Source organism: Triticum urartu, chromosome 6 (genome assembly GCF_003073215.2).
Source record: "Triticum urartu cultivar G1812 chromosome 6, Tu2.1, whole genome shotgun sequence".
In the NCBI taxonomy this organism is placed as follows: Eukaryota; Viridiplantae; Streptophyta; class Magnoliopsida; order Poales; family Poaceae; genus Triticum; species Triticum urartu.
Window position 1 is genome coordinate 522555612 of NC_053027.1, and position 24198 is coordinate 522579809.

Genomic DNA, 24198 nt, shown 5'->3' on the forward strand with positions numbered 1-24198 from the left:
AATGAGAATTTGCCCACGCGGAGGACACGGTAGATTGAAATAGACCGATCTATAGTCCAATCACTCCTAGTACATACGAATAGGACAATTTTCAGGTCTCAAATTTGTTTAACATTAATCCATCGAATTTGGACCAAGCTGAGGGGGGCCCTTAATGGCTCTGCTCTAAAGCAAGGATGAGGCTATGAGCACCCATCAGCCATAGAAATCCTATCCTGCCTACCCCTCTTATTTCCTCCCCCTCTTCCTGAGCCAAACAATTTCCCTTTCCCTATCCTCCCACGGCCTCTTTCCACTACTACCACCGAGCCACCATCCCCTACAAGGGAGGGCAGAGAACACACATTCACTTTGTTGCTTCAGGTTGCAACACCTAAATTAGGCTACAATGGCTCTGAGGCTGTGGGCGAGCTCAGCTGCCAATGCCCTCAAGATTTCAAGCAGCGGCGCCAGGGCTGCTGCCCCGGCCTATTCGATCTCCAGATACTTCTCCACTGGTACAGTTTTGCTATTCATGCTAACTGAAGTTGTCTCAAGTAGGATTCGGCAAGATGTTTCTCCTTTTTTGGTAGAGAGTGCATGTAGTGTGCAATGTTCTTGTGCATTCTTTGCAGGCCAACTCTTTGCACTCAACACATTGTGGTTTTTTTACCTGTATCTTATGTGGGCTGGTCCTTTGTTGTTATCCGAAAAAGGAAAGGTGGAAAAAAATCTTCAATTAGAATAGAAGGAGGGGTACTTCTTCTAGAGATGGGAATAGTTGTTCTGCAAGCAAAATAGTTTCAGCTTCAGCAGCACACGATGTGCAGAGCCGGTAAAGCTATGGTCGTGTTTGAATGGATGGCTTTTCTCCGTTGATGTCTGAGCATTTTAAGTTTGTAAAAACTGGCAGTTTCTTCAATGAAAATCGACGAGGGAGCTCGTTGTTTAGAGAAAGTTTTTTGAATGGTTTTGATGTGAGTTTGCAGTTATTGATGGCTTGAAGTACACTTCCTCCCACGAGTGGGTCAAGAACGACGGCTCCGTGGCCACGATTGGCATCAGTGACCACGCCCAGGTGAACCAACGGCACTCCCTACATGCATGCTTTCCATATGTCAATCCTGCGTCAATAATAATCGCTGGGTGCAGGGCCATCTCGGGGAGGTGGTGTTCGTGGAGCTGCCGGAGGCCGGCACGAAGGTGAGCCAGGGCGGAGCCTTCGGCAACGTGGAGAGTGTGAAGGCCACCAGCGACGTCAACTCGCCCATCTCCGGCGAGGTCGTCGAGGTCAACTCAAAGCTGTCCGAGACCCCCGGCCTGGTGCGCACAGCAAACACCTCGCCTCCGTCGATTAGCAATCCTTTCAGTCTTTCACGTCCGTGTAGCGATCCTAATGAACTGTGTTGTTGCGATTGCGCCGTGGCCTGGCAGATCAACTCGAGCCCGTACGAGGAGGGGTGGATGATCAAGGTGAAGCCGAGCAGCCCGGCGGAGCTGGAGGGCCTGCTGGACTCGGCCAAGTACACCAAGCACTGCGAGGAGGAGGACGCCCACTAGTGCTCCTTGCTCGATTATTGTTCCTTTTTGTTGCAACCATGTCGACTACTCTTGTCTACAATAATTAAACCAGCTTCACCATGCGTTCAGTTCATCGGTTCCAGTTTTCTTTTGTCGGTGTACATGGCGTCCAGCAGTTTGTTATACCATTTCAGTGACCGTGACATCAGATATATGGGGAAGAGTTTGTATGTTAGTTTGTTGGTAAAAACAGACATTATCATCCACCAACAGATCATCATGTAACTACTCTAATATGGTTTATCTAAGTTTGCCCTTTTTTTACCCTTAGAGCTTGTGCCAAGATTGCTGTTTTACGTACATATTACCTCCTCTTCCCGCATATCATCTGTCACATCATAAAAAAAATCCTAGGTGAAAAAATTTGACAATCATTGGAGATGTCCTAGATGATGAAACACAAATTATTTTAGCCATGGAAAAGAATGCCTAGTTTTTTTGTTGGATGTGTAGATTAATTTGAGCCATTTAATAACAAAGGTCTCATCGGGCAGATGCGTGTGGCAGAGACGGATAAGCTGATTTTCTCTTTTCTAGAAGGGTTGGCGGTTGCAATCACGCCCCCCCCCACCCCCCCCGCCGCGCGGCACCTCCCCCGCCTTTTCTGCCCAAGTTGGCGTCGGTAGATTTAAGTACATCGTGGTGGTTAGTTTGGGTGCAAGAGACATATGTCCCTATACTCGATTACTCGATCCTACAAATATCGGAGACCAAAGGTTAGGGAGTCCACAACCTTAGCGGTTAGGTTAAGATACACCTCATAAGAGACTCTCCCCAATGATGGCGAGTCAACACCCCTTCCAGCTCACGCTTGTCACCCTTCTTCTTGTTCCTCTTGGCCCATGGAGAATGAGCTTTAGACCGCTCTCTCCCTGCAAGCCACTTCTTGATCAACACATCGAATACGCGTGATGATCGGACTAAATGATATATGGGACGAGTGGAACATGCCCACCTTGACTTCTGGGAGCACACCAGTCTTATGGTTGTTGAGGTGGTTGAAGATGCTTGACGAGGAGAAAACATGTTAGGGATAGGCCCAATTGCATGGGACCGATCATGGTGGGGATGTTGAGGTCATTATTGAGGCCTTGTTCCGTGAAAATTCATGAACACCATCTTCTTGAGAGGAAGTTGAGTCGAATCGAGAGGGATCTTGATGATCCCACCCAGACGAGATCAATGTACCGCCCCACGGTTTGCGCTAGTTGTTGCTCGCAGATTTGTGTTCATTGTGCATATAGGGGTATACCTAGTCAAAAATGATGGGGAGGAGGCGATACAAGGATCGCGCTAATGGAACTCTGAGGTTGAGACGATACGAGACACAATGTTGTACCTAGGTTTAGACTCCCTAGGTAAAAGCCCTATGTCATGCCAAGTTTCTTACGCACCCGCAAGGAAAAATCACCAACATGACATTGCAGCATCAATATAGTACATACGACCAACAACGTAAGAAACTTATCTATGTATGTGTAAGTTGATTAGTAGATAACACAATATCACGTTGTTAAGAAGGGCCCACCAAAAACCATATCTACCTAGATAGTTGTCCCACTAATGCAATTCTCTCACCATGCAACTCTCCACATCATCAAATGTGCCACATCAACATCCACTGAAACTATTTTGTAGCACATGCATATCTCATTTTAATTGTTTCATCTTCAATGATCCAGCTTACATGCATACTCTTTGTTCACACACAATTACTGAAAATAATAGCTTTTGATTTAGGTCACTTAGTTCATACAAAATTTATCCAAAATTAATTTTTAAAATCCGCAGCAACGCGTAGGGAAATCACCTATAGTTATAAAAAGAAAACACACCTCGTCATCTTCCACACAGGGCAAACAAAAAAATTCATTATGAAATTCAACAACACCAACGATGCAAAGAAGCGTGCCCCCAACACTTCATGTAAAATGTGAAAATCGTCGAAGACAAATCTAGCTATTAATATGGACGAAAACATGTTCCTCATTCCTTCTCAAGGGGAAAAAACACTTATGTAAAAGGGGTGATGACAGCGGCGTGCCTTCGGCTCGCTTTAGTGCTTGTAGTCGTCGTTAGGTGGTCTATGAATCTAGATGTATTTATTATTATTTCTGGTGTTCGTTGTACTACCATGATTGAAGATGAATAGAATGAAAGTTATTCTTGAAAAAACACTTTTATGTAAAGGCATGTGTTTTTATTTTTTTGGCGGAAAACTTTCAATCTATTCATCTTCAATCATGATAACACGACAAACATCAGAAAATAATAAAAATATTAAAGACATGCAATTATCCATCCAAATAATCATTAACAAGATCTCTTCTTTACCGACGGGAGTTTGTTATTTGATTATTTGTGTGGATAATGGATTATTTGTCAACATTTTCAAAGGTCAAGTAACGTCTCAACAATTTCTCCCGCCCATGGCCTCCATCACCCCAAAACCGTAAACCCGTTCGCATGGCGTAAACCCAGGCCGTTGGCGCATTTCCGGCTACCATGTGCAAGACCGAAGATTAAAATCCTAGCATTATCTCGTCTTCCCCCGCCTCTTGCGGCCGAATCACCCGTTCACCACACCCTCCCGCCATGCACTGCCTCGCCCCCCACTTCCTGCTCCTCCTCCCGCTCCCCACCGCGCCCCGCCACGCGCCACCCCAGACCCCACCGCCCGCTCTCCTCCCACCCTCGCGCCCAGCCCAAGCCAAACCCACGCCGCCCCGCAAACACGCCCCCTCCGCGCGCACTCAAACCGCTCCGCGCCGCCGCGGCCCGGTGTCCGACGAAGGACGAACGACGAGAGGCCCGAGGAGGAGGATGACGACGGGCTAGACATCCGCGACGCGGACTACGACGAGGACGATGACGGGGAGGGCGACGAGGAGCTGGAGGAGGAGAGTGGCGGCGAGTGCGAGGAGGAGGGGGTTGCGGCGGCGGAGGATTCGCGGCAGGAGACCGCGGAGCGGAGGCAGCGGTCGGAGCAGTACAAGTCGCAGCAGGTGGCCAAGCTCGTCGCCGAGGTGCGGGAGTTCGGCGACGATATCATCGACTACAATGAGCTCGCCGGGATCTACGACTTCCCCATCGACAAGTTTCAGGTACCTGACTCGCGCGGACGAGCTAATTCTGGTTCTACACACTGAAGCCGTATGTGTTTTGGTGGGAGTTTATCGATTTTGGAGTACCGAAATGGTTGGCATTTGGAGCTCTAGCAGTGCCAGTATTTTAAGTTTCATCTAGTTTGTCGAATCCATCCATCTTACTTGCTAATAAAAGGTCGACAGCTGATTTAAATCCTCTTAAAAAGAGATCAGCATGCGAAAAATTTATTTAAACCATCTAACCCTTAATTTTTGTGGACCCCAATTTGAAGGGCGAGATGCTACATAATAATTTGGGAAACATCTAGCATTGAATTAGTTGAACCTAAATTTTAAAAACTTAGATTCGATGGCTGGCCTAGAAACGCAGTGATCAGAAAATGGGAAATAAAAAAGAGGTGGTAGCACTGCTTATAAGTTATAACTCAATCCGCTCATTCACATAACGGGACAGATATCTCCAAATAAAGAAATCATGCTTTAAACATATGATCAGATACCGCAGCTGTATTTTGTTTGCGAATATAATTTTCAGAAATCAAATCGCAAAGAAAGTTTTGTACCGGTACTGCAACACAGTAAACCATGCAATTGTGCGGGCCAATCTGCTAGTTAGATACATGTGATTACACGGGGGACATCTCTTGTGTTGTCTACTGCAATACACTTCCTAACTTTTGGCATCATGGAGCTCACAAATAATATCATGTTCTCGTTATGCAAAAAAACTTAGTTGCCTGACCAGTAAATGACTGTGATAAGCACGGAGTTCTTGCTTTTCTACTGTGTTTTCTCATGGTAGATATCTTCCAGTAATTTGTGCTATAGGATGATGTTGGAGATATTCTCTTCTTAGGGAGCTTACTAAGATGGGATCATCTTGGATGGGTCATATAGTCACACTGCAATTATATCATCAATTTACCTTAAGATGGGGCCATCTTGTCTGGTTCATATTAAGCACTGCAATTTATACCATCTATTTTATTTATTTCAGATGGCATTGTTAGTTGATGAGCTACTTTCAAGTTGTTTTGCGTAATGAGCAGCACTAAGGCTGTCATGTCTTGATAAAAAGCTAGCTTACTTGTGTTGAAATTGTAATGTTGAGTCCATTTCAAGCTAACTGGCTGAAATAGTTAGGGGGTAAAATTATTGCTTTGGTTTTCTTCAAACAAATCCACCTCTTCCCCTTCGGCAATAGAAAAAGTATTAAAGCTTGATGCTAATATTGTTTTACACATAGAGATGAGACAGTGAACACTCCTTCCTGATTATTCTTTGGAGTGATATAACATGTTTTTTTACACTGTTTCCTATCTTCTTTTAGCGCCTGGCTATACAAGCATTTCTAAGAGGCTCGTCCGTAGTAGTTTCTGCACCTACAAGTAGCGGGAAGACACTAATCGCTGAAGCTGCAGCTGTGGCAACAGTTGCCAGAGGAAGGCGGCTCTTCTATACGACACCGTTGAAGGCCTTGTCAAATCAGAAGTTCCGCGAGTTCCGGTAAAATTCCACTTTCATGATTCATGCCATTTGTTTTACAGATTTATGACTGAAACCTGCAAGAACTACCTTTTATCTTGTGTTAGTTGGGACATGCCTAGAGTTATCATCTTAGTGACATCCTCATGCTCCCAAGTCCTAACTGACAGCGAGCCTTGCAAATTATCAGTTTAGGTGTAAGTTGAAACTCGTGTCAGCTCACTCATCCACATGATTGACTGGAGAACATTTATGACTGTTGGAAAATTCCATCAGCTCAGATGTTGGAGTATTTATTTGATTAGTGCAAGGCTGAGACTGTTATATAATTTTCCTAGATGGTCAGACTCTTGAGTAATGCATTTATTTTGACACATTGCCATTGTACAATAATTTCAGGAATACATTTGGTGATCATAATGTTGGTCTTCTTACAGGAGATTCTGCTATCAATAAAGATGCTCAGATCCTAATAATGACGACAGAGATTCTGCGTAATATGCTGTATCAAAGGTATTTATGCATGAACAAGTATTCATCTGTAGCATACTGTTACTAGTTTAATAATTTTCCACTTCCACCATTGGAAGCAAATATTGCAGATGCACGAACAAGTATATATATGTTCAGTGTTTCGCATTTGAGAATAGCATGATTTATTTTCTAGCTACTCATGTTTTTGGGGTTGGGGTGCGGGGAGATTAGGCTTTAGCGGTAGTTAATTATTGGTTGTAACTGATGTTGCTTGTCCTGTTTCTGAAAGAATCCCGCCATCTTTATTTGGACTGCAGTGTTGGTATGTCAGCATCCGATGGTAGATTATTTGAAGTTGATGTCATTGTTTTGGATGAAGTCCATTACTTAAGTGATATCTCACGCGGAACTGTTTGGGAAGAAACAGTATGCTACTTTATTACTCTCTTGTTCGTCTTCATGAGTTTATATTGGTCATTTGACTTACTATTTTCGCCACATCTTAGGTGATATATTGTCCAAAGGAAGTCCAGCTTATATGCTTGTCTGCCACTGTTGCAAATCCTGATGAATTAGCTGGCTGGATTGGTCAGGTAACTGTAGCTTTCACTTCTCATATTTTGCTGTATTGATTTTCTATTGCATTGATGGTACATGATTAGTGGATTAATCGTATTGTCCTCGCTCCCCATTTTGCAGTAGCATCATAGGTGTAATAGTTTTTCCACTTCCTATTGTAATGATTGTATATGAAGCACCAGAAATACTTGCACAGTTCGTTGAAAGAAAATACATGCACAAGCACATGCGGGTATATATTTTTGGTTTACTGTGATCATTAGCATTCTCATGCTTGTGCAAATGCTGCCCACACATTGTAGTTTTCCTTTATTTCTGCTCTGGCACCACATGATTTTGTACTTGCGAAATCAGTTCTTATGCCTGTCTTTTTGTAGATCCATGGGAAAACGGAGCTGGTGACATCGAGCAAACGCCCCGTTCCACTAACTTGGCACTTCTCGAAGAAATTTGCACTTCTACCACTTCTTGATGGAAAGGGAAAGAAAATGAATAGGTTGTCACCTTGTTCTTGTTGGCACCATAAACTGGCTTACTTTCCAAATCAACATGCATATAAAGAAGTACTCTTAATAACGATATGCAACCAGCTCGTTTGTTTGTTTTAACCATGTTCACCCCCTTTGATAAATTGGACCATCCCATCAGAATGTGGGCAACTTCCATTGATTGATCTAAATAGTTGCATCATATCTGCCAAAAAGTTAACCATATATTCTTCACTGAAAATTTAACTCCTCTATACCTCTCTCTAGGTGCGTGCGTGCGCGTGCACGCGTGATTACCAATTGTCCAGTAGTCAAGTCGGCAGTTTACTAAACGGTTACCAAGATTAGTCCGGTACAAGACGTATAAAGGGCACTTTAATGTCTATTACTCCCTCCGTCCCAAAATATAAGAACGTTTTTAACACTAGCATAGTGTCAAAAACGTTCTTATATTCTGGGACAGAGGGAGTAGTAATCATTTAGTCATGAAGCCCAAAACATATTAACCCCATGATCATCTGGCGATGACATAGCTGCACCTTAAGGCAGCTTAAATGGAAACAGGTGTGCTCTAAGTACAGTATGTTCAGCTGCTAAATAAGAGGGTTTATCTGAACCTAGTAGGGCCTACTTAGGTCTGCCTTGCTTATACCATTAGCTATGTCCATGCGGGTTAATATTTTTTAGATTATCAGAAGTGTTCCTGGAAATGTACTTGGCTGTTTATCTAATTTCTATCATATACTTTATACCCTTTTGTGTGAAGGGTCAAATGCCTGCAAATAAAGAAAACAAGTATTTGCTTACTTACCACTGTCTTGGATGCTGATTCTGACAAAGTTTGCTTTGATAGTCATGACCAATCTTATTTCATATTTTGTTATTACTGGTAGTATGAAAACCGAACGCCGTTCGGTGGGCTAGAGGCGGGCGAGCTCCCAGCCTACCCTCGTTCGAGGCCTAACCTGTTATTAAACATGCCGCCGGTGCTAGAGCCTGTTGGTCGAGTTTTGTTTTATTGGAAGTATCAAGGGCATACATGATTTCTTCAAAGTCCATCTGGTTGCTTATGTTGTATACTTATTCATTCCTTATGAAAACTGATAATTCTTTGACATCCATACCATTAGCTGGTTATGCTACCTTTGTGGTTTATATGACACTGGATGGCATTTTAAGAAACATTCTAGGATATCTCTTGCGCATTCCAGTATTGCCTCATGCACATTATTTATGTTTGTACCAAAGCTAAGTCATGTATTTTTCATTTTTGTTCTACCCATACAGGAAGTTGAGAATGTCTCACGTCCAGAACATATCTTCTCCAAAAAGTGAATTCTATTACGTGAAAGGAAAGAGGAAGGTTAGAACAAATAAAAATGAGCAAGGTAATAGAAGCCCATTGGACATATCAAAACAGGTTCAATTGTCCAAGCACGAGGTCACCAATATGCGCCGTTCCCAGGCATGGACTAGACTCACTTTTATGACATGCATTTTCGCATAATGACTTTAAGCTGCTCATGTTTTTTTTGTGAGACCATGTCAGATTAAAGTGTGCTATGACTAATGGGTGTCATTTCTTGATTACATCACTATGCAGGTTCCACTAATACGTGAGACATTGTCACAGCTTTGGGAAAACGACATGCTTCCCGCTATTTGGTTTATCTTTAGTAGAAGAGGATGTGATGCAGCCGTTGAATATATTGAGGATTGTAGACTTCTGCATGATTGTGAGGCTAGTGAAGTTGAACTGGAACTTAGGAGGTTCAGGATGCAATATCCTGATGCTGTCCGGGAAAACGCTGTGAAAGGACTCTTGCGAGGAGTTGCTGCTCATCATGCTGGTTGCTTGCCACTGTGGAAGTCCTTTATTGAAGAACTGTTTCAACGTGGCCTTGTTAAAGTAGTCTTTGCAACAGAAACCCTTGCTGCTGGGATCAACATGCCTGCTAGGACAGCTGTGATTTCTTCTCTCAGCAAAAGAATTGATGCCGGACGCCAGCTCTTAACCCCAAATAACCTATTCCAGATGGCAGGTCGTGCTGGAAGGAGAGGGATCGACACAGTTGGGCATTCTGTTCTTGTTCAGACTACTAATGAAGGGCCTGAAGAATGTTGTGATGTTATCTTCGCTGGACTTGAGCCACTTGTTTCACAATTTACCGCATCATACGGGATGGTTTTGAATCTCCTTGCTGTATGTATCTTGCTGTAATGTATCTGCATATTTTCTTGTTTTCTCGTATTCCTTATCTGATGGATTGGAATGTGCCGTTCAGGGTTCGAAAGTTACTCATAAGCAGAAAGAATCAGGTGATGTTAAGGCTAAACGTTCTGGAAGAACATTGGAAGAAGCTCGGAAGTTAGTGGAGCAAAGCTTTGGGAATTATGTTGGGAGCAATGTAATGGTTGCTGCTAAAGAAGAGCTTGAGAGAATTCAGAAAGAAATACAACACCTCTCTTCAGAAATTACAGATGAATTCATTGACAGGAAATGCAGGAAGGAATTATCCGAGGAAGACTATGCTGAGATTTCTCTTCTACAAAACAAGTTAAAGGTAATGTTCATTGCTTGATCTGGTTTATGTATAGTAATTCAGTAACATGGAAATCCATCTAACGTATCTGAAATTCTTACAGTTCCACTTATAAATGCTCAATTATTTGTGTCAATGTATTAATGACACCGGGCTGCCTTTTTTCTATTAATGACAGATAAACATGATCTCCATCGATTTTTTGGGCTGACACACTACCATGGTTCTTTAAGAATTGGATATAGTGCATGTAGCTCTTCTTTGTATCATTACTTCATTTCATGTTTACAAAAATAATTATATGCCTTCGCAGTTTACGACATATTAGGAAACACGTTAAAATCAAGACGGTCTTAAGTAAGAGAAAATTCCTTATTTGACACTGTCTTAAAATCTGGTTCCTTATTTGACACTGGAAACGTTTTTCTTCCCTATTTGACACTAGTCCTAAATTAGTGCGGTATGTGTGTGTGCGCGCGTGTGTGCTGTTGCGTGTGTGGGTGCTCACGCACATGTGTGCTGCCGCTGCATGTGTGTGTGCATGTGTGCTGCAGTGTGTGTTTGCTACTGCGTGTGTACGTGCGCGTGTGTGTGTGCTGTTGCGTGCCTATGTGCTGCCTGCGTGTGTGCTGCTGCTGCGTGTGTGTGTATGTGTGTGTGTGCTGCGTGCGTGTGTGTGTATGTGTGTGTGTGCTGCGTGCGTGTGTGTTGCTGCGTGTGTGTGCGCGTGCATGTGTGTTGCTGCGTGTGTGTGTGTGTGCACGTGCGCGTGCGTGTTGTTGCGTGTGTGTGTGCACGTGCGCGTGCATGTTGTTGCGTGTGTGTGCGCGTGCGTGTGTGTTGGTGCATGTGTATGTGTTGCTGCGTGTGTTCTCCTGCCCTCGCACTGATGCTGCGTGTGTGCGCTATTGCCCCCCACACACATACCACATGAGGGGCAAAAGAGTCTTTTCAGGTGTCATTTAGGCTCAAAATGGACGGAAATGTCATATAGGGAATAAAATTTAGAACTTGTGTCAAATAGGGAAGAAAAACTTTTCCAGTGTCAAATAAGGAAGCAGATTTTAAGATAGTGTCAAATAAGGAATTTTCTCCTTAAGGTATACGTGTGCCCCCTTTTGTTTTGAGCAGTCCTCTTGTTTCAGTGTCTCTATCAACTTCTATTTCTTTCAGGGCTTAGTTTAGGATTAGGTTGGTGATCTTTTGCCGGGCAATTCATCTCATTGGCAATTGAGGAGTATTTTTTGTTTTGTTTACAACAAACCAAAACGACACACTGAAACCCTTTCTATCTTAATGCAAACATGTGAAGCCATCCTTCGTGCTCTAGAAAACCCCCACCATGTGGGCACTTGAATTTACCTAGCATGCTAATATTGACATATGGCTTTGCCTATAAATGTTAAAATTTAAAACCTAAAATGATCCATCAACTTCAAAACCCAGTCTCTTTTAACTCATGGACACTTCCAAGAATTCGAGTAGAAGGTATTACATAATTAAAGTTTTTTTTTCATAACTTGTTGACCGAGGTACTGCTTATGATGTATTATTAGACCTTATATGTTCTATGCACTTGTTCCTCAGGAAGAGAAGAAGATACGAAATGAACTGAAAAAGAGGATGGAACTAGAGAGAATGGCTGCATGGAAAACTCAATTAGAAGAGTTTGAAAGTGGTCACCTCCCTTTCATGTGCTTGCAGTATAAAGATAAAGATTCAGTTCACCACACGATTCCTGCTGTTTTTATTGGAAGCCTCAGCTCGTTTGATGATCAAAAGATTGCCAGCATGGTGAGTGAGTAAGTTTCATTGCATGAGAGTTGTAGAGGGAAAAGCTTCATGGTTTCACTTTGGGATTGTTTACGTCTCTTGTTGTGCACGTTCTTGTCAAATGACAAGCATTAATTATCGGATACTGCAAAAATGAAAGTTCTGAACCGCAGTAGTTTACATCCTTTGCTGTTTGTATATCTACATTTTTGTTAGACATGCCCCAAGATATGAATTATTGAAGTTTTTCTCTACCACTTTGTCTTTGTGATTTCTGTCCTAGTGTCCTCCTCGTGTGTTCTTATGAAAATAACTATTGCAGCTGGAAGATGATTCTATTGGTCCAGGCAAGCAGGAATTTGATAACGAGGGACAACTTCTTTGCCCATCATACTATGTTGCTTTGAGTTCAGATAATTCATGGTATCTATTCACAGAAAAATGGATAAAAACTGTTTACCAGACAGGTCTACCTGCTGTTCCTTCAGTGGAGGGTGGGCCACTCCCTAGAGAAACCCTGAAGCAGCTCCTTTTGCGTGAAGACATGATCTGGGATAAAATCGCAAAATCAGAACATGGTTTTTTGTTATGCATGGACGGATCCCTAGACACATGGTCGTGGAGTCTAAATGTTCCTGTGCTTAATAGCCTCTCAGAAGACGACAAGGTTTGCACTTACTCCTTGGCTTTCCCAATATTTCGTGCTTTTATTGTAAATTAGAGTTATCTGTTACTACCTCCGATCCATAATAAGTGTCGCAGTTTTGAACTAACCCCAGTTCAAAACTGCGACACTTATTTTGGATTGGAGGGAGTACTATCTTTAAAAGATATTGATTTCTCACAAGATTCACTAAGTGTTCATTTCTCCCATCTGTGTCTTGTAATAGGTTGTTTAATCATAGTGGTCGGACCATATGACTCTAGGAGTAATATACCGTAGTACTGCCAGTTCTTTTCATTTGTGTCTTCTAATAGGTTGGTCAATCATGTCGTCAGACCAGTAATACACTGCTACTGAGTACTGACAGTTCCTTCTAATGTTAATAGATAACCAACGTAACATGCACATCCTCATTTCATATATTATCATTTAATGCTATTCAAATCATGTCTGGTATGAAGTTATGCATTATCATTTGCAACTTGCAGTTCTGTTGACGTTTTAGCATGCAGTTCTGTTGACGTTTTGGCGTTGAACTAGCAACTTGCAGTTCTGTTGACGTTTTGGCATTGAACTTGCAACTTGCATTTCTGTTAGCATTGAACTTTTTTTTGTTACTCTTTCTTCACAGGTGGAACGATTCTCCCAGGAACATCAGGCCGCTGTAGAATCTCACAAGCAACAGAGGAGGAAGGTTTCACAATTGAAGAAAACAATCAGAAGTACTAAGGGTTTTAGAGAATTTCAAAAGATCATCGACATGAGAAACTTTACAAAAGAAAAGATTGAGCGTTTGGAAGCTAGATCCCGTCGTTTGACTAGACGCATAATGCAAATTGAACCAACTGGTTGGAAAGAATTTTTGCAGGTAACCATGTATGCTTTTATATGTTTGATGAACCTATCTAATTGAACTATATAGTTGTTGAAAGCACTCTGGTACTTTTTGTATCGTATCATTATATGTATAGAGTACATTGAGTTAGTTACTTCCACTTCATGCATTAATTAACTACGTAACTGAACCACATGAGACCGAAAATATATTGAAGTCATTGTAGCATGTCCTGTTGCTTCCTATCGTGCCCCCATTCAGCCCCAGCCAGTGCTCCTTGACCACCTTTCATTCTTCCACTACACTAATTAAACACTCCCTCTGAACCATCTCATGTGTAATATTTTGTTGAAAATATATGCTGTTTCTCTATAAAATGCCATGATTTGGTGAAAGCATTCAGGATCTTGTGGATAACCAGTATGATTGCACAATACTAAGTTACAGCCTTATGCTTGTCCTCGGTAAGTAGTTTCTCAGACATTAATTTTTGATTCTCTCAATGGATGTTTACCAGATTAGCAAAGTCATACAAGAGGCTAGAGTGTTAGATATCAACACCCAAGTAATCTATCCTTTGGGTGAAACGGCCGCAGCCATACGAGGGGAAAACGAACTCTGGCTTGCTATGGTTCTTAGGAACAAGGTCCTTTTGGATCTGAAGCCATCTCAACTGGCAGCAGTGTGTGGAAGCTTAGTGTCAGAAGGGATCAAACTTCGTCCTTGGAAGAATAGCAGGTACACATTTCAACAACGGCACCTATTTCTCATGCTTACAACTTGCTATGGCTATTGGCTTGTAAAGCCTCCTGTTATGTCATGTTTATACCTGTACAGCTGTCCCTATCCTTCATGTTGTGGCCCGAATCTGTGGAAATACACTGGCATATAATATAAATCAATTGGACCATCAATCCCACGTGCTGTGCTAAATTGCGGACCAGCATATTTGCTGCCCCAAATAAGCTTTGTATTGATGCAGTTAATATTTACACGAGTACATGAACTGAACTCTCCAATGGTTGATCAATATGCTTCATCATCAATAAAAAATGTTTATCCAATCAGTTGTCACCATATATTGCCGTGGCCTATTGAGTGACAAATATGTTCATACCATAGAAGGTGCAGCCAGTAATATTTTGTGTTATCATTTACTTAAAGTGATACCATAGAAGGTGCAGCCAGTAATAGTTTCTGTTATCATTTACTTAAAGTGAGAACTCCAGTGTATTCAATCTCCAGCCCAAAAATTGTCAACGTTTTTGAATAAAAATACTTCCTCATGTGTTTTCTTAGGCACCATGGTGATTGTTTAAAATTTTGCAGTTTTGTGTATGAACCATCTTCAGTTGTTGTTGGTGTCATAAACTATTTAGAAGAGCAGAGAAACTCACTCCTCGATCTCCAAGAGAAACATGGCGTAAAGGTTTGGCACATGATGTTCCTATTCTCCTGTGTCTTTAAATCAATAGTTGCCCTTGTTACTTTTCTCATCCACTTGCTTCTTGGCGTACAGATACCTTGCGAAATAGATACCCAGTTTGCTGGAATGGTTGAAGCCTGGGCGTCAGGGTTGACATGGAGGGAGATAATGATGGACTCTGCAATGGATGATGGAGATTTAGCCCGTCTGCTGAGACGAACGATGGATTTACTAGCTCAGGTATGTTATTGGGTGTGCAGATTCTGTATATCTCCAACGTGTTGTTAATTTTGTTGTCAATTTTCATGGTAATATGTACTTGATTTGTTTTGTTCCTTAAGTTCGATGATATGTTAATACTGTTCCTTTTTTACTTTTCTGGGCAACCTTACAGTCCTTAAGCTCGATTATACTATACTATGATCTGCATTACATTGCATAATACTCGCTGTGTTATATTCCAGATTCCAAAATTGCCAGATATAGATCCGGTTCTCCAGAAAAATGCACAAATTGCTTGCAGCGTCATGGATCGAGTACCGCTAAGTGAGCTTGCTGGCTGAAAGCCTGTAAATTGTAAGTACCGCATTGGTCATTTGTTGTAGGTAGGCAATTCTTTGTTGTACCATGGACAAATGGTTACCAGTTAGCTAAAATATCATTTTTTTTATGGTTTGTTGATATCTGCACATCAAATTCAATTTCTGGATATATGTAATTGTATCTACTGTTGCCGACATGGATCTCATGTAAAGAACTGGAGAAAAGAACCAACATAAACAATTTCCTTATGTACAGTCTGCAGCTAACCTAAACCTCCAAAACAACCAATTCAAGCCAATGCAAACAATCTCCATTTACACCTCTCCATACATTCTATTCCTCATCACTGCTTGAATCTGAGTCTGCGCCGTCCTTCATAAAGTGCGCTGGCAAGTTTGGGAATCTTGGCATGACCCTCTTCCTTTTGCTATCTGCTTCTTCTGGTGGCGGTTTGTGAGCCGGTGGTGCTGCCGCCGCACCACCAGCCACCGCCTTAGCACCATCAGCTGCCCCCTTAGCGGCTTCAGCTGGCCCCTTAGCGGCCGTCGAGGCCGCCGCTGTTGTTTGCTGTGATGATGGGGGTGTTGGCTTCTTTTGCTGCTGCAGTCTTCTCTTGATGTCCACACATGCCTGGTCCACCATCCCCAGGAAGTCCCTCACAATGACGAACAACTGGAGGGGATGAGCATTCCTGTCCTTGGTAGCACCTGCATGGTAGTACTCCGTTGTCCGCTGAACCAGATCAAGGACCTTCTCCTGCACTCCACTCAGTGCCTTCAGCTCTTGCTCCGCAGCATTGACAAAGCCTCTCAACCCTCTTGAGAATCCATCGTCCCCGCAGGTCTCCAGGAGCTTCTTGATGCCCACGAGTCGGTTGCCTAAGATTGCGCATTCATTGGCAGTCACATCGTAGTCCACAGTCGCAGCCTTCTTCACATTGGCGAACTCACTGCTGAGACCTCCAACAATGGGCAATCCTAGGTTCAAGTACTCGTTCTGCCTGTCCTCGCGTGATGGCCCCTGGCCAGCGGAGCCAGCTGCTGAAATTCCGCCAACAATGCTGCTCTTGGAGAGGCTACCAGAGCGGCGGACGCTGTAGTTGCGGTTGACAGCAAGGCGTTTCCCCTCTGCGCGCACAACCTCCTCGATGACAAAGTGGAGCAGCGTGGTGCCTCCATCAGTGCTCTTCACGTCATTGAGCTTGCGCAGTGCTGTGAGGTTGAAGGCCTGCGCGTTCCCCCGCGCCGTGCCGGCATTCATCCGGTTGCCCGCCTTGAGCACCGCCTCGAGGAGTTTAAAGAACAGCCCCTTTGTCCTCAATTCCTGGCTCGCCATCTCCAAGGTCTGGAGCGATTGCTTGAGCACAGCAATCTCAGAACCGTAGTTTACCTTGAATAGCAGTGCATTGACACGGGCAAACGGGTTGGGCACGTCGAGCAGGAGCCGGAGAAGGAAGGCCACTGCGGGGGCAAGCCTGTCGGGGTTCCCAGAGAACTTCAGGATGGTGGCCTCTTCCTCCTTGGAGATGCTGAGCCGGGACAGCTTCTCGAGGACGTCCGTGCCGAGCTCGGTGTTGTTGCCATCACGCAGCGCGTCGATGATCTCGTCCCGCCCCACGGTGAGGGACCGGAGGATGATGGAGATGTTGTGCGACTTGCGTGGCTCAATCAGGAATATCTGCTCTTCCGAGGTCGAGCGCCCGAGGCCGCTCGACGCGTCCTTGGCGTCCGCGGATTTCGTCTTGCGGTTCACCGCCGCGGTGCCGAACAGCGCCTCGATGGTGCCTTCATCCAAGCTGCAAACACGTCAGAGTAACAACACCGTTAGAACGTTCTGAATCGATCACACAAAGCTGGAAAACAAAAAACCCCAGTTTCTGAACACTAGCTTAGTATAGTTTCCAATCATGTATCCAATCGGTCACTAGGTATGATTCTCTTATGACTGGATGGGTGACGTGGCAGAGCTAATAATGTCCAGCGCAAGCTGACGGAGAAAAGTGGGTGACATCTTGACCGGGTTCAAGGCGTCCACATCCTGCTCCTAAATCCTCCCATCATTGCTTTGGAACTGGGGCTACAGCGACCCGTCCCCATCCAGATTCTTTACGCGATCAAACAAGCTAAACAATAGCACAAAATCATAAGTATACGGTTGATTCTGTCAAGGTAGATAGCAAAGCAAATGTGAATTGAATTTCATGCTCGTTCAACGAAAAGCACGCCGCGCCAACTCGTATACCCGTTCCACGACATCCTGGGTTCCTGATCCCATCGGAGAATCCGCCGACGATCATGGCTGCCATGCCAGCGAAAAGGGCCCCTTTTTTGCGCATTCAGGGCCTTTTCAGTTCTCACTACGCGCGTCATCTTCAGTTTCTGCACACTACAGCTACCATTATGCTGCAAGTAACTCAGCTAGGGTGCTAATCGAGCGATGTTTCAGAGAACGTAATGCTAGTGGGATTTTCTCGGTTCATGCCTGCCTGATGGTCCTGCTTTCGTCAAGGTTCAGGGTTCCATCCATGCATGACTCACTGTTCGTGCTGTAGCTAGCACTACATTCCTATGCAATCAGTAATGACCGGTACTGTACCCAGTAGTAATGCACGAGAAGCACAGAGAGAATTAAACGTCTGTATACGGGCTACGGCAATGGTGAACTGAAATGAGAAGCGGGGGCGTTTAATTCAGGAGCTGCTTACTTGAATGAGCCGCCGGTGAGCTTGTCCCACACCATGGAGTGGTCGGTGGCCGCCACGTTGACCTTGTCCCAATGCAGCGGCTTCAGCTTCGCCAGGTCGTCTGCGCCGGATGGCCCGCCCGGGGCCGCCGGTGGCCTCGAGGACGACGCCCAGGCAGGCGGCGGAGGAGGCCCTCCCTTCTTTCCACCGGGGGGCGGGGGCGGTGGCGGCCCTCCCTTCTTTCCTCCGGGCGGCGGTGGCGGAGGCGGGCCTCTGGGTGCTGGTGGCGGCGGCGGGCCTTTGGGTGCTGGTGGAGGAGGTGGACCCTTAGGCGCTGGTGGTGGCGACGTGGTGGCCATTGGTGGTGGTGGTGGTGGCGGGCTTCCTCTTCCTGGCGGGCGCGCCAGCGATGCCGATGCGCTTGGTGGGGCGGCAGGGGCTGGTGGCGGGGACGGGCGGGGGATAGAGCTGACGGCGATCGCCGGCGGCGGCGGCCGCGCGTAGGCCTCGGGGGCAGCCACGGAGAAGGACGAGCTGGAGCTGGCGCTGGGCGGGCGCGGCGACTCGTCGAACACCGCGGAGGCGGAGTCCAGGGAGCCCCTGGGTATGAGCGGTTCCTGATCTATCTTGCCCTTCCTCGGCCGCGGCGGGGAGGGAGCCGGCGACCCCTGCGCCTCCGGCCACCTCTCCGCGCGGCTCTGCCGGGGCGGCGGCTGCGGCGGGCGCCAGCCCCCCGCGGGCTTCCTCCCCCTGCCGCCGCCGCCCTCGCCCTCCTTCTCGAACTCCCGCCAGTATATCGCGTCGAGGCCGTTCTCGTCCACCATGCCGCCGCGGGGCGGCCGCTTCGGCGCCCTCTCCGGCAGCTTCCCGGCGAGGGCGGCGTCCTGGGGCCGGTTGGAGTGACCGTTCCCGCCGGTGGCGTGCGTCAGCTCCTTCTTCTTGCCGTGGCGGAGGAAGAGGAAGAAGGCGAGGCCGCAGAGCGCGAAGCTGCTCAGCGCCGTGCTCACCACGGCCACGGCGATGTCGCTGCGCTTCGTGGAGGAGGAGGAGGACGAGGAGGCGGACTGCGGGGGCAGGACGGCCGGGCTGGTGGGGGACGGCGACGGGGGCACGATCGGCGGAGGCGGGGCGGCGACGGCCGGGGTGCGCGTGGAGGGGAAGCGGGTCTGGACGTTGCGCTGCGTCGGCGGCTGCCCGGTGGCCAGGGGGCAGAGGACGGCGGCGAGGAGGATGAGGACGGGGAGGAGAGGGGACGGAGCCATCGCCGTGGCCAGGGGCGGGGAGGGGAGGATGGAAACGCGACGGACGGAGGTGAGGATTGACTTGCGGAATCGATATTCTGCTCTGGCTGGCTGGTGCCGCAGTTGTGCTGCCTGCCTTGCCGGCGGCTGCGTTATTGTTGTGCTGGGTTGGGACTTGGTGGTGGTGCGTTTTGACTTGTTCGGGTTGGGTTTGGTTGGGTTTTGTTTGTTTACTGGGTCCGGCCGAGCGGCACGATGGTTGGGCGCTCGGGTCCGGGAACCGAAGCCAAGACGCGTTGCCTGGCGTCGCGAGGAAGGAAGGGAAGGGGAGGAGCCAAAAACAAACCGCGCGGGCGCCGCGTCGGGTGAGGCCGCCGTCGCCGTTGCGCTGCATGCGCTGCGCTGCTGATCTACTACCCCTCCTTTTGTTTCGTTGGCTGTTTGCTCGGACGCGGAACGGACGCAGCGGGCTCCGTGATTCATTCCGGACGGTTGACCGCACGCGGCCACCGGCCAACAGAGCTAGCGGACCGGACCACCACCCCCACGCGCTCCAAATGCACTATACTTTGTGCCCGGTATGAACGCACTGCGGTGCTGTGCTTGGCTCAACTCAACCATCTGCGCGAGTGGTGGGGTGGGGTGGGGTTTGGTTTGGACGCGCGTGGTTGATGGACGGCCGGGCGGGATTCCCGAAACCCGAGATCGCGATATGGAATTTGGCTGGCAGACGAGACGACGCCAGCCGCAGTGAGCTGGCGGATCGTCGTCGCCCAGTGGCCAGTGCCGCAACGACGCCAAACGTCCAAAAACCTGTCCTGCAGGCCGAACGTTGGCTTCGTGACCGTAATCACCCCAGGAGGTTTTAGGAGAGTCACGCGGAAGAGGCTGTTTTTGGAGAGCCCTTGCTTCGCCGTGTTCCGGCGCTTTGGGCGCGCCGTAGGTGCTGCGTATGCATGCCATTTGCCCGCGGTCTAGCGCTGACTGACGGTGACGCGCGGTGGCATTGCTCGTGGGGATGGTAGCGGTCTCAATCTGCGGACTGCTGCCCCTCGCCTCTTTAGGTTTTCGGCTAGCGCGGCGACCACGTATTTCGGCAGCAAGATTTCCCTAGTATTTGGGAAAAAGAAATTGTTATATTATATACCATCTATAAACACAAGTATCAAATTTCGGACACCACACAAAATTTCTCCTCTATCACCGGATGCATCTAAACTGAATGCTCGAATCCATATCAGCTCATGCAACACGTACGTAGCTAAACACATGTCATCGGACTATCAAAAATTGACATGCCTTACAAACTACGAACAAAACGATGACCGGAGAAGTTTATCACGGCCAGCCTTGCCCTTCGTGTCGTCCTTGCAGCAGTAGCGGTCGAAGACGCAAAACGGATGGAGACGGAGCTGTCCGATCCGTCACCGTCCTCGTCTTTCTCCTCCTTGGGGGGGGGGAGGGGGGAGGGGGTAGGGGGGGCAGTCCGGCCATGGCGCGGATCGCCAGGCTTTGGTCTTTTGCCATCTCCTTGAACGCCCTCCCCCACTGCTTCTCGGCTATGCAAGCACAGAGGGATTCCTCCAATGTCGCCTCGCGGGCTGCCGAAGCCTCCTCTGCGTCGCGGTCTGTCGTGTCCGTCTTCGTCGCGAGGGCTGCGGCAACCACCTCCGCTTGAAGCCGCACCTGAAGCCTCACGCGGCAAGCACGCCGCCCCTCCTGTTTGGATTCATGTCTCACCACGGAGGCGCAAATGGCCTCCGTTTCGGCGCCCGACGCCGCGGGGACGACTGACGGGGCCACGACTCAGGGGTACCTGACTTGGCCGGACTAGACAAGGACATGGGTCGGCGGCCAGGGCCCAGACGGCAGAAGCAACCGACCTTGCCACTGTTTGTTCTCCAAGGCAAGGGCGGCGGCGACGAAGATCGCATCGGGCGACCCTATAAACCCTAGACCTCCCTGTCTATATAAAGGGAGATCTAGGTATCCTCTAAATCATCCAATCTTAGATCCAGAAACTCTCGGTAGCAATCTCATACACCATGTTAATCCTCTGCACGAGGTATCCCCTCACCATGAATAACAAGAATAAGCAGGATGTAGGGTATTAATTTTTGGAGGCCCGAACTTGGGTAAACTGTGTGCAGACTCCATCCTGATACTTCCGACCTCGTCATGAACCCTATCGAGGGATCTGACGGCATTTCACTCCGTCAGCTAGCGCGCCAGGCACGGGTGACGTTGGTCGGAGACCTAACCCGGTGCGGAGAGTCAAAAATAAGTCGACAAGTTCTTGAGGGGCCAAACCTTCACGTTCGGCTCCTTCGAGCTGGTCGTTGACAGTTCGGGACGACTCTTCGACGTCTCGCCCCCACCCTTCATCGACTACATGCGTTTTAGGACGATCGAGTTCGTTTACAATGAGCAAGGAAAGGCCGTGGGAACCTACCTCGGCCCGAACCACATCGCATGGGAATATGAGCGGAGCACCGCTCGACAGGAGAAGGCTAGGGCTTCGCCAAACCGCCAGCTTGCCCACGAGACCTCTGTGAACATGATATTCACAACGGGGGACACACGCCGAAACTAGAAGCTCGCGCGATGAGCGATCTATATGGCGAAAAAGGCGACCAGCAAGCGGCTCGCATGGTCCAAGGAAATGGTGACCTTCGACATCAGAGACCACCCAGAGAACGTCATCCATCCAGGCAAACACGCCCTGATACTAGATCCAATCTTGGGGGCTGCCGCTGTCGAGGCAACGAACCTGAAAATGAGTACTAGGGGTATGAACGAGGGCTGATCCTAGCTACGACGTGCTACTTCTTGAGCTTGTGTTGATTTTTCCCTTGAAGAGGAAAGGGTGGTGCAGCAAAGTAGAGATAAGTATTTCCCTCAGTTTTGAGAACCAATGTATCAATCCAGTAGGAGATACACGCAAGTCTCCAATCTATGCACCTGCACAAACAATCAAACACTTGCACCCAACGCGATAAAGGGGTTGTCAATTCCTTCACGGTCACTTGTAAGGATGAGATCTGATAGAGATAGATATAAAATATTACTAAAACGTAAAACAAAGTAAAAACAAATAAATTGCAGCGAGGTATTTTTTGTTTTTTGTTTTATAGATCTGAAAATATATGATGGAAAATAGACCCGGGGCCATAGGTTTCACTAGAGGCTTCTGTCTTGAAGGAAAATAATACGGTGGTTGAACAAATTACTATCGAGCAATTGATAGAAAAGCGTAAATTTATGACGATATCCAAGGCAATGATTATGAATATAGGCATCATGTCTGTGTCAAGTAGACCGACTCCTGCCTGCATCTACTACTATTATTCCACACATCGACCGCTATCCAACATGCATCTAGAGTATTAAGTTCATAAGAACGGAGTAACGCCTTAAGTAAGATGACATGATGTAGAGGGATAAACTCAAGCAATATGATGAAAAATCCATCTTTTTATCCTTGATGGCGACAATACAATACGTGTCTCGCTACCCCTACTTTGTCACTGGGTGAGATCATCGCAAAATTGAACCCAAAACTAAGCACCTCTCCCATTGCAAGAAGAACCAATCTAGTTGGCCAAACCAAACCGATAATTCGAAGAGAAATACAAAGATATCAAATCATGCATATAAGAATTCAGAGAAGATTCAAATAATATTCATAGATAAACTTATCATAAATCCACAATTCATCGGATCTCGACAACCACACCGCAAAAGAATATTACATCAGATAGATCTCCAAGAACATCGAGGAGAACATTGTATTGAGGATCAAAGAGAGAGAAGAAGCCGTCTAGCTACTAGCTATGGACCCGTAGGTCTTTGGTAAACTGCTCACGCTTCATTGGAAGGGTAATAGAGTTGATGTAGAAGCCCTGCGTGATCGAATCCCCCTCCGTCAGGGTGCCGGAAAAGGCCCCAAGATGGGATCTCACGGGTACAGAAGGTTACGGCGGTGAAAAAGTATTTTGGTGGACACTTCTGGTCGTTTGGGAATATTTGAGAATTTATAGGCCAAAGATTAGGGTTGGAGGAGCTCCAAGGGGACCACAAGCCCTCAGGGCGCCCCCCTAAGGCGTACCCCTGAGGCTTGTGGCCGCCTCCGGACTCCTCTGACTTCATCTCTAAGTCCTACTTGTGTATTCTGGTCCAAGAAAAATCATCGTGAAAGTTTTATTCCGTTTGGACTCCGTTTGATATTCCTTTTCTGTAAAATTCGAAAACAAGGGAAAAAAACTGGCACTGGGCTCTGGGTTAGTAAGTTAGTCCTAAAAATAATATAAAATAGCATATTAATGCATATAAAACATCCAAAACAGATAATATAATAGCATGCAACAATAAAAAATTATAGATATGTTGGAGACGTATCACGACGCAGGTGCGACACTCGGATTTTATGAGTCCAGGCCCCTCACGGAGAGGTAATAACCCTACGCCTCGAGCCCAGGGGCTATGTTTCTCTGGTGTCTAAAGATTACAAAGGATGCGAACCTTTGTCTTAGCGCTACGGGGCAGCTCATATAGAGTTCGCCACCCCTCATCATGGCTATGTTATAACGTGTCCGACCCGGTGACTAACTACACTTGCCTTATAATACAAGTCATATATGTTGGGGATCGTAGCAGAAATTCAAAATTTTCTACGCATCACCAAGATCAATCTATGGAGTAATCTAGCAACGAGGGGAAGGAGAGTGCATCTACATACCCTTGTAGATCGCTAAGCGGAAGAGTTCAAGTGAACGGGGTTGATGGAGTCGTACTCGT

At 46.7% G+C, this 24198-nt stretch overlaps 3 protein-coding genes across 4 annotated transcripts; 2 read left to right on the top strand and 1 right to left on the bottom strand.

The window, feature by feature from the left end:
- Positions 1-206: 206 nt before the first annotated feature.
- LOC125514825 (glycine cleavage system H protein, mitochondrial) lies at positions 207-1830 on the top strand. 2 transcript variants are annotated; one of them, XM_048680193.1, is made up of 4 exons: positions 208-497; positions 969-1057; positions 1132-1302; positions 1414-1830. In XM_048680193.1, the coding sequence occupies exons 1-4, from the start codon at positions 389-391 to the stop codon at positions 1537-1539; spliced, it is 495 nt and encodes a 164-aa protein (XP_048536150.1). In that variant the 5' UTR covers positions 208-388; the 3' UTR covers positions 1540-1830. The 2 variants fall into 2 exon arrangements, with proteins under 2 accessions (XP_048536149.1, XP_048536150.1); XM_048680192.1 differs by having other exon boundaries at positions 207-497; positions 1132-1830.
- A 2279-nt stretch (positions 1831-4109) lies between these two features.
- LOC125514826 (DExH-box ATP-dependent RNA helicase DExH15 chloroplastic-like) lies at positions 4110-15671 on the top strand. Its single transcript, XM_048680194.1, is given in 17 exon segments — positions 4110-4275; positions 4278-4664; positions 5998-6173; positions 6552-6665; positions 6944-7052; positions 7133-7219; positions 7583-7701; positions 8981-9158; positions 9297-9896; positions 9979-10257; positions 11824-12030; positions 12332-12676; positions 13305-13541; positions 14026-14246; positions 14838-14937; positions 15028-15174; positions 15399-15671. Coding segments are annotated over 17 exon segments (3525 nt in total). The 5' UTR covers positions 4110-4155; the 3' UTR covers positions 15498-15671.
- Positions 15672-15684: 13 nt separating this feature from the next.
- LOC125514827 (formin-like protein 16) lies at positions 15685-19899 on the bottom strand. The gene is made up of 2 exons (XM_048680195.1): positions 18182-19899; positions 15685-17272 (listed from the first exon to the last, which is right to left on the bottom strand). The coding sequence occupies exons 1-2, from the start codon at positions 19882-19884 to the stop codon at positions 15811-15813; spliced, it is 3165 nt and encodes a 1054-aa protein (XP_048536152.1). The 5' UTR covers positions 19885-19899; the 3' UTR covers positions 15685-15810.
- Between the last annotated feature and the right edge of the window lie 4299 nt (positions 19900-24198).

Excerpts from the sequence above, each read along its gene's own strand:
- LOC125514825 (XM_048680192.1), top strand. The coding sequence starts at position 389 with ATGGCTCTGAGGCTGTGGGCGAGCTCAGCTGCCAATGCCCTCAAGATT. Across the intron at positions 498-968 it reads CTCCAGATACTTCTCCACTG|TTATTGATGGCTTGAAGTAC; the intron begins GTACAGTTTTGC and ends GTGAGTTTGCAG. Across the intron at positions 1,058-1,131 it reads GCATCAGTGACCACGCCCAG|GGCCATCTCGGGGAGGTGGT; the intron begins GTGAACCAACGG and ends CGCTGGGTGCAG.
- LOC125514827 (XM_048680195.1), bottom strand. The coding sequence starts at position 19,884 with ATGAATCACGGAGCCCGCTGCGTCCGTTCCGCGTCCGAGCAAACAGCC. Across the intron at positions 17,273-18,181 it reads CTCACCGGCGGCTCATTCAA|CTTGGATGAAGGCACCATCG; the intron begins GTAAGCAGCTCC and ends ACGTGTTTGCAG.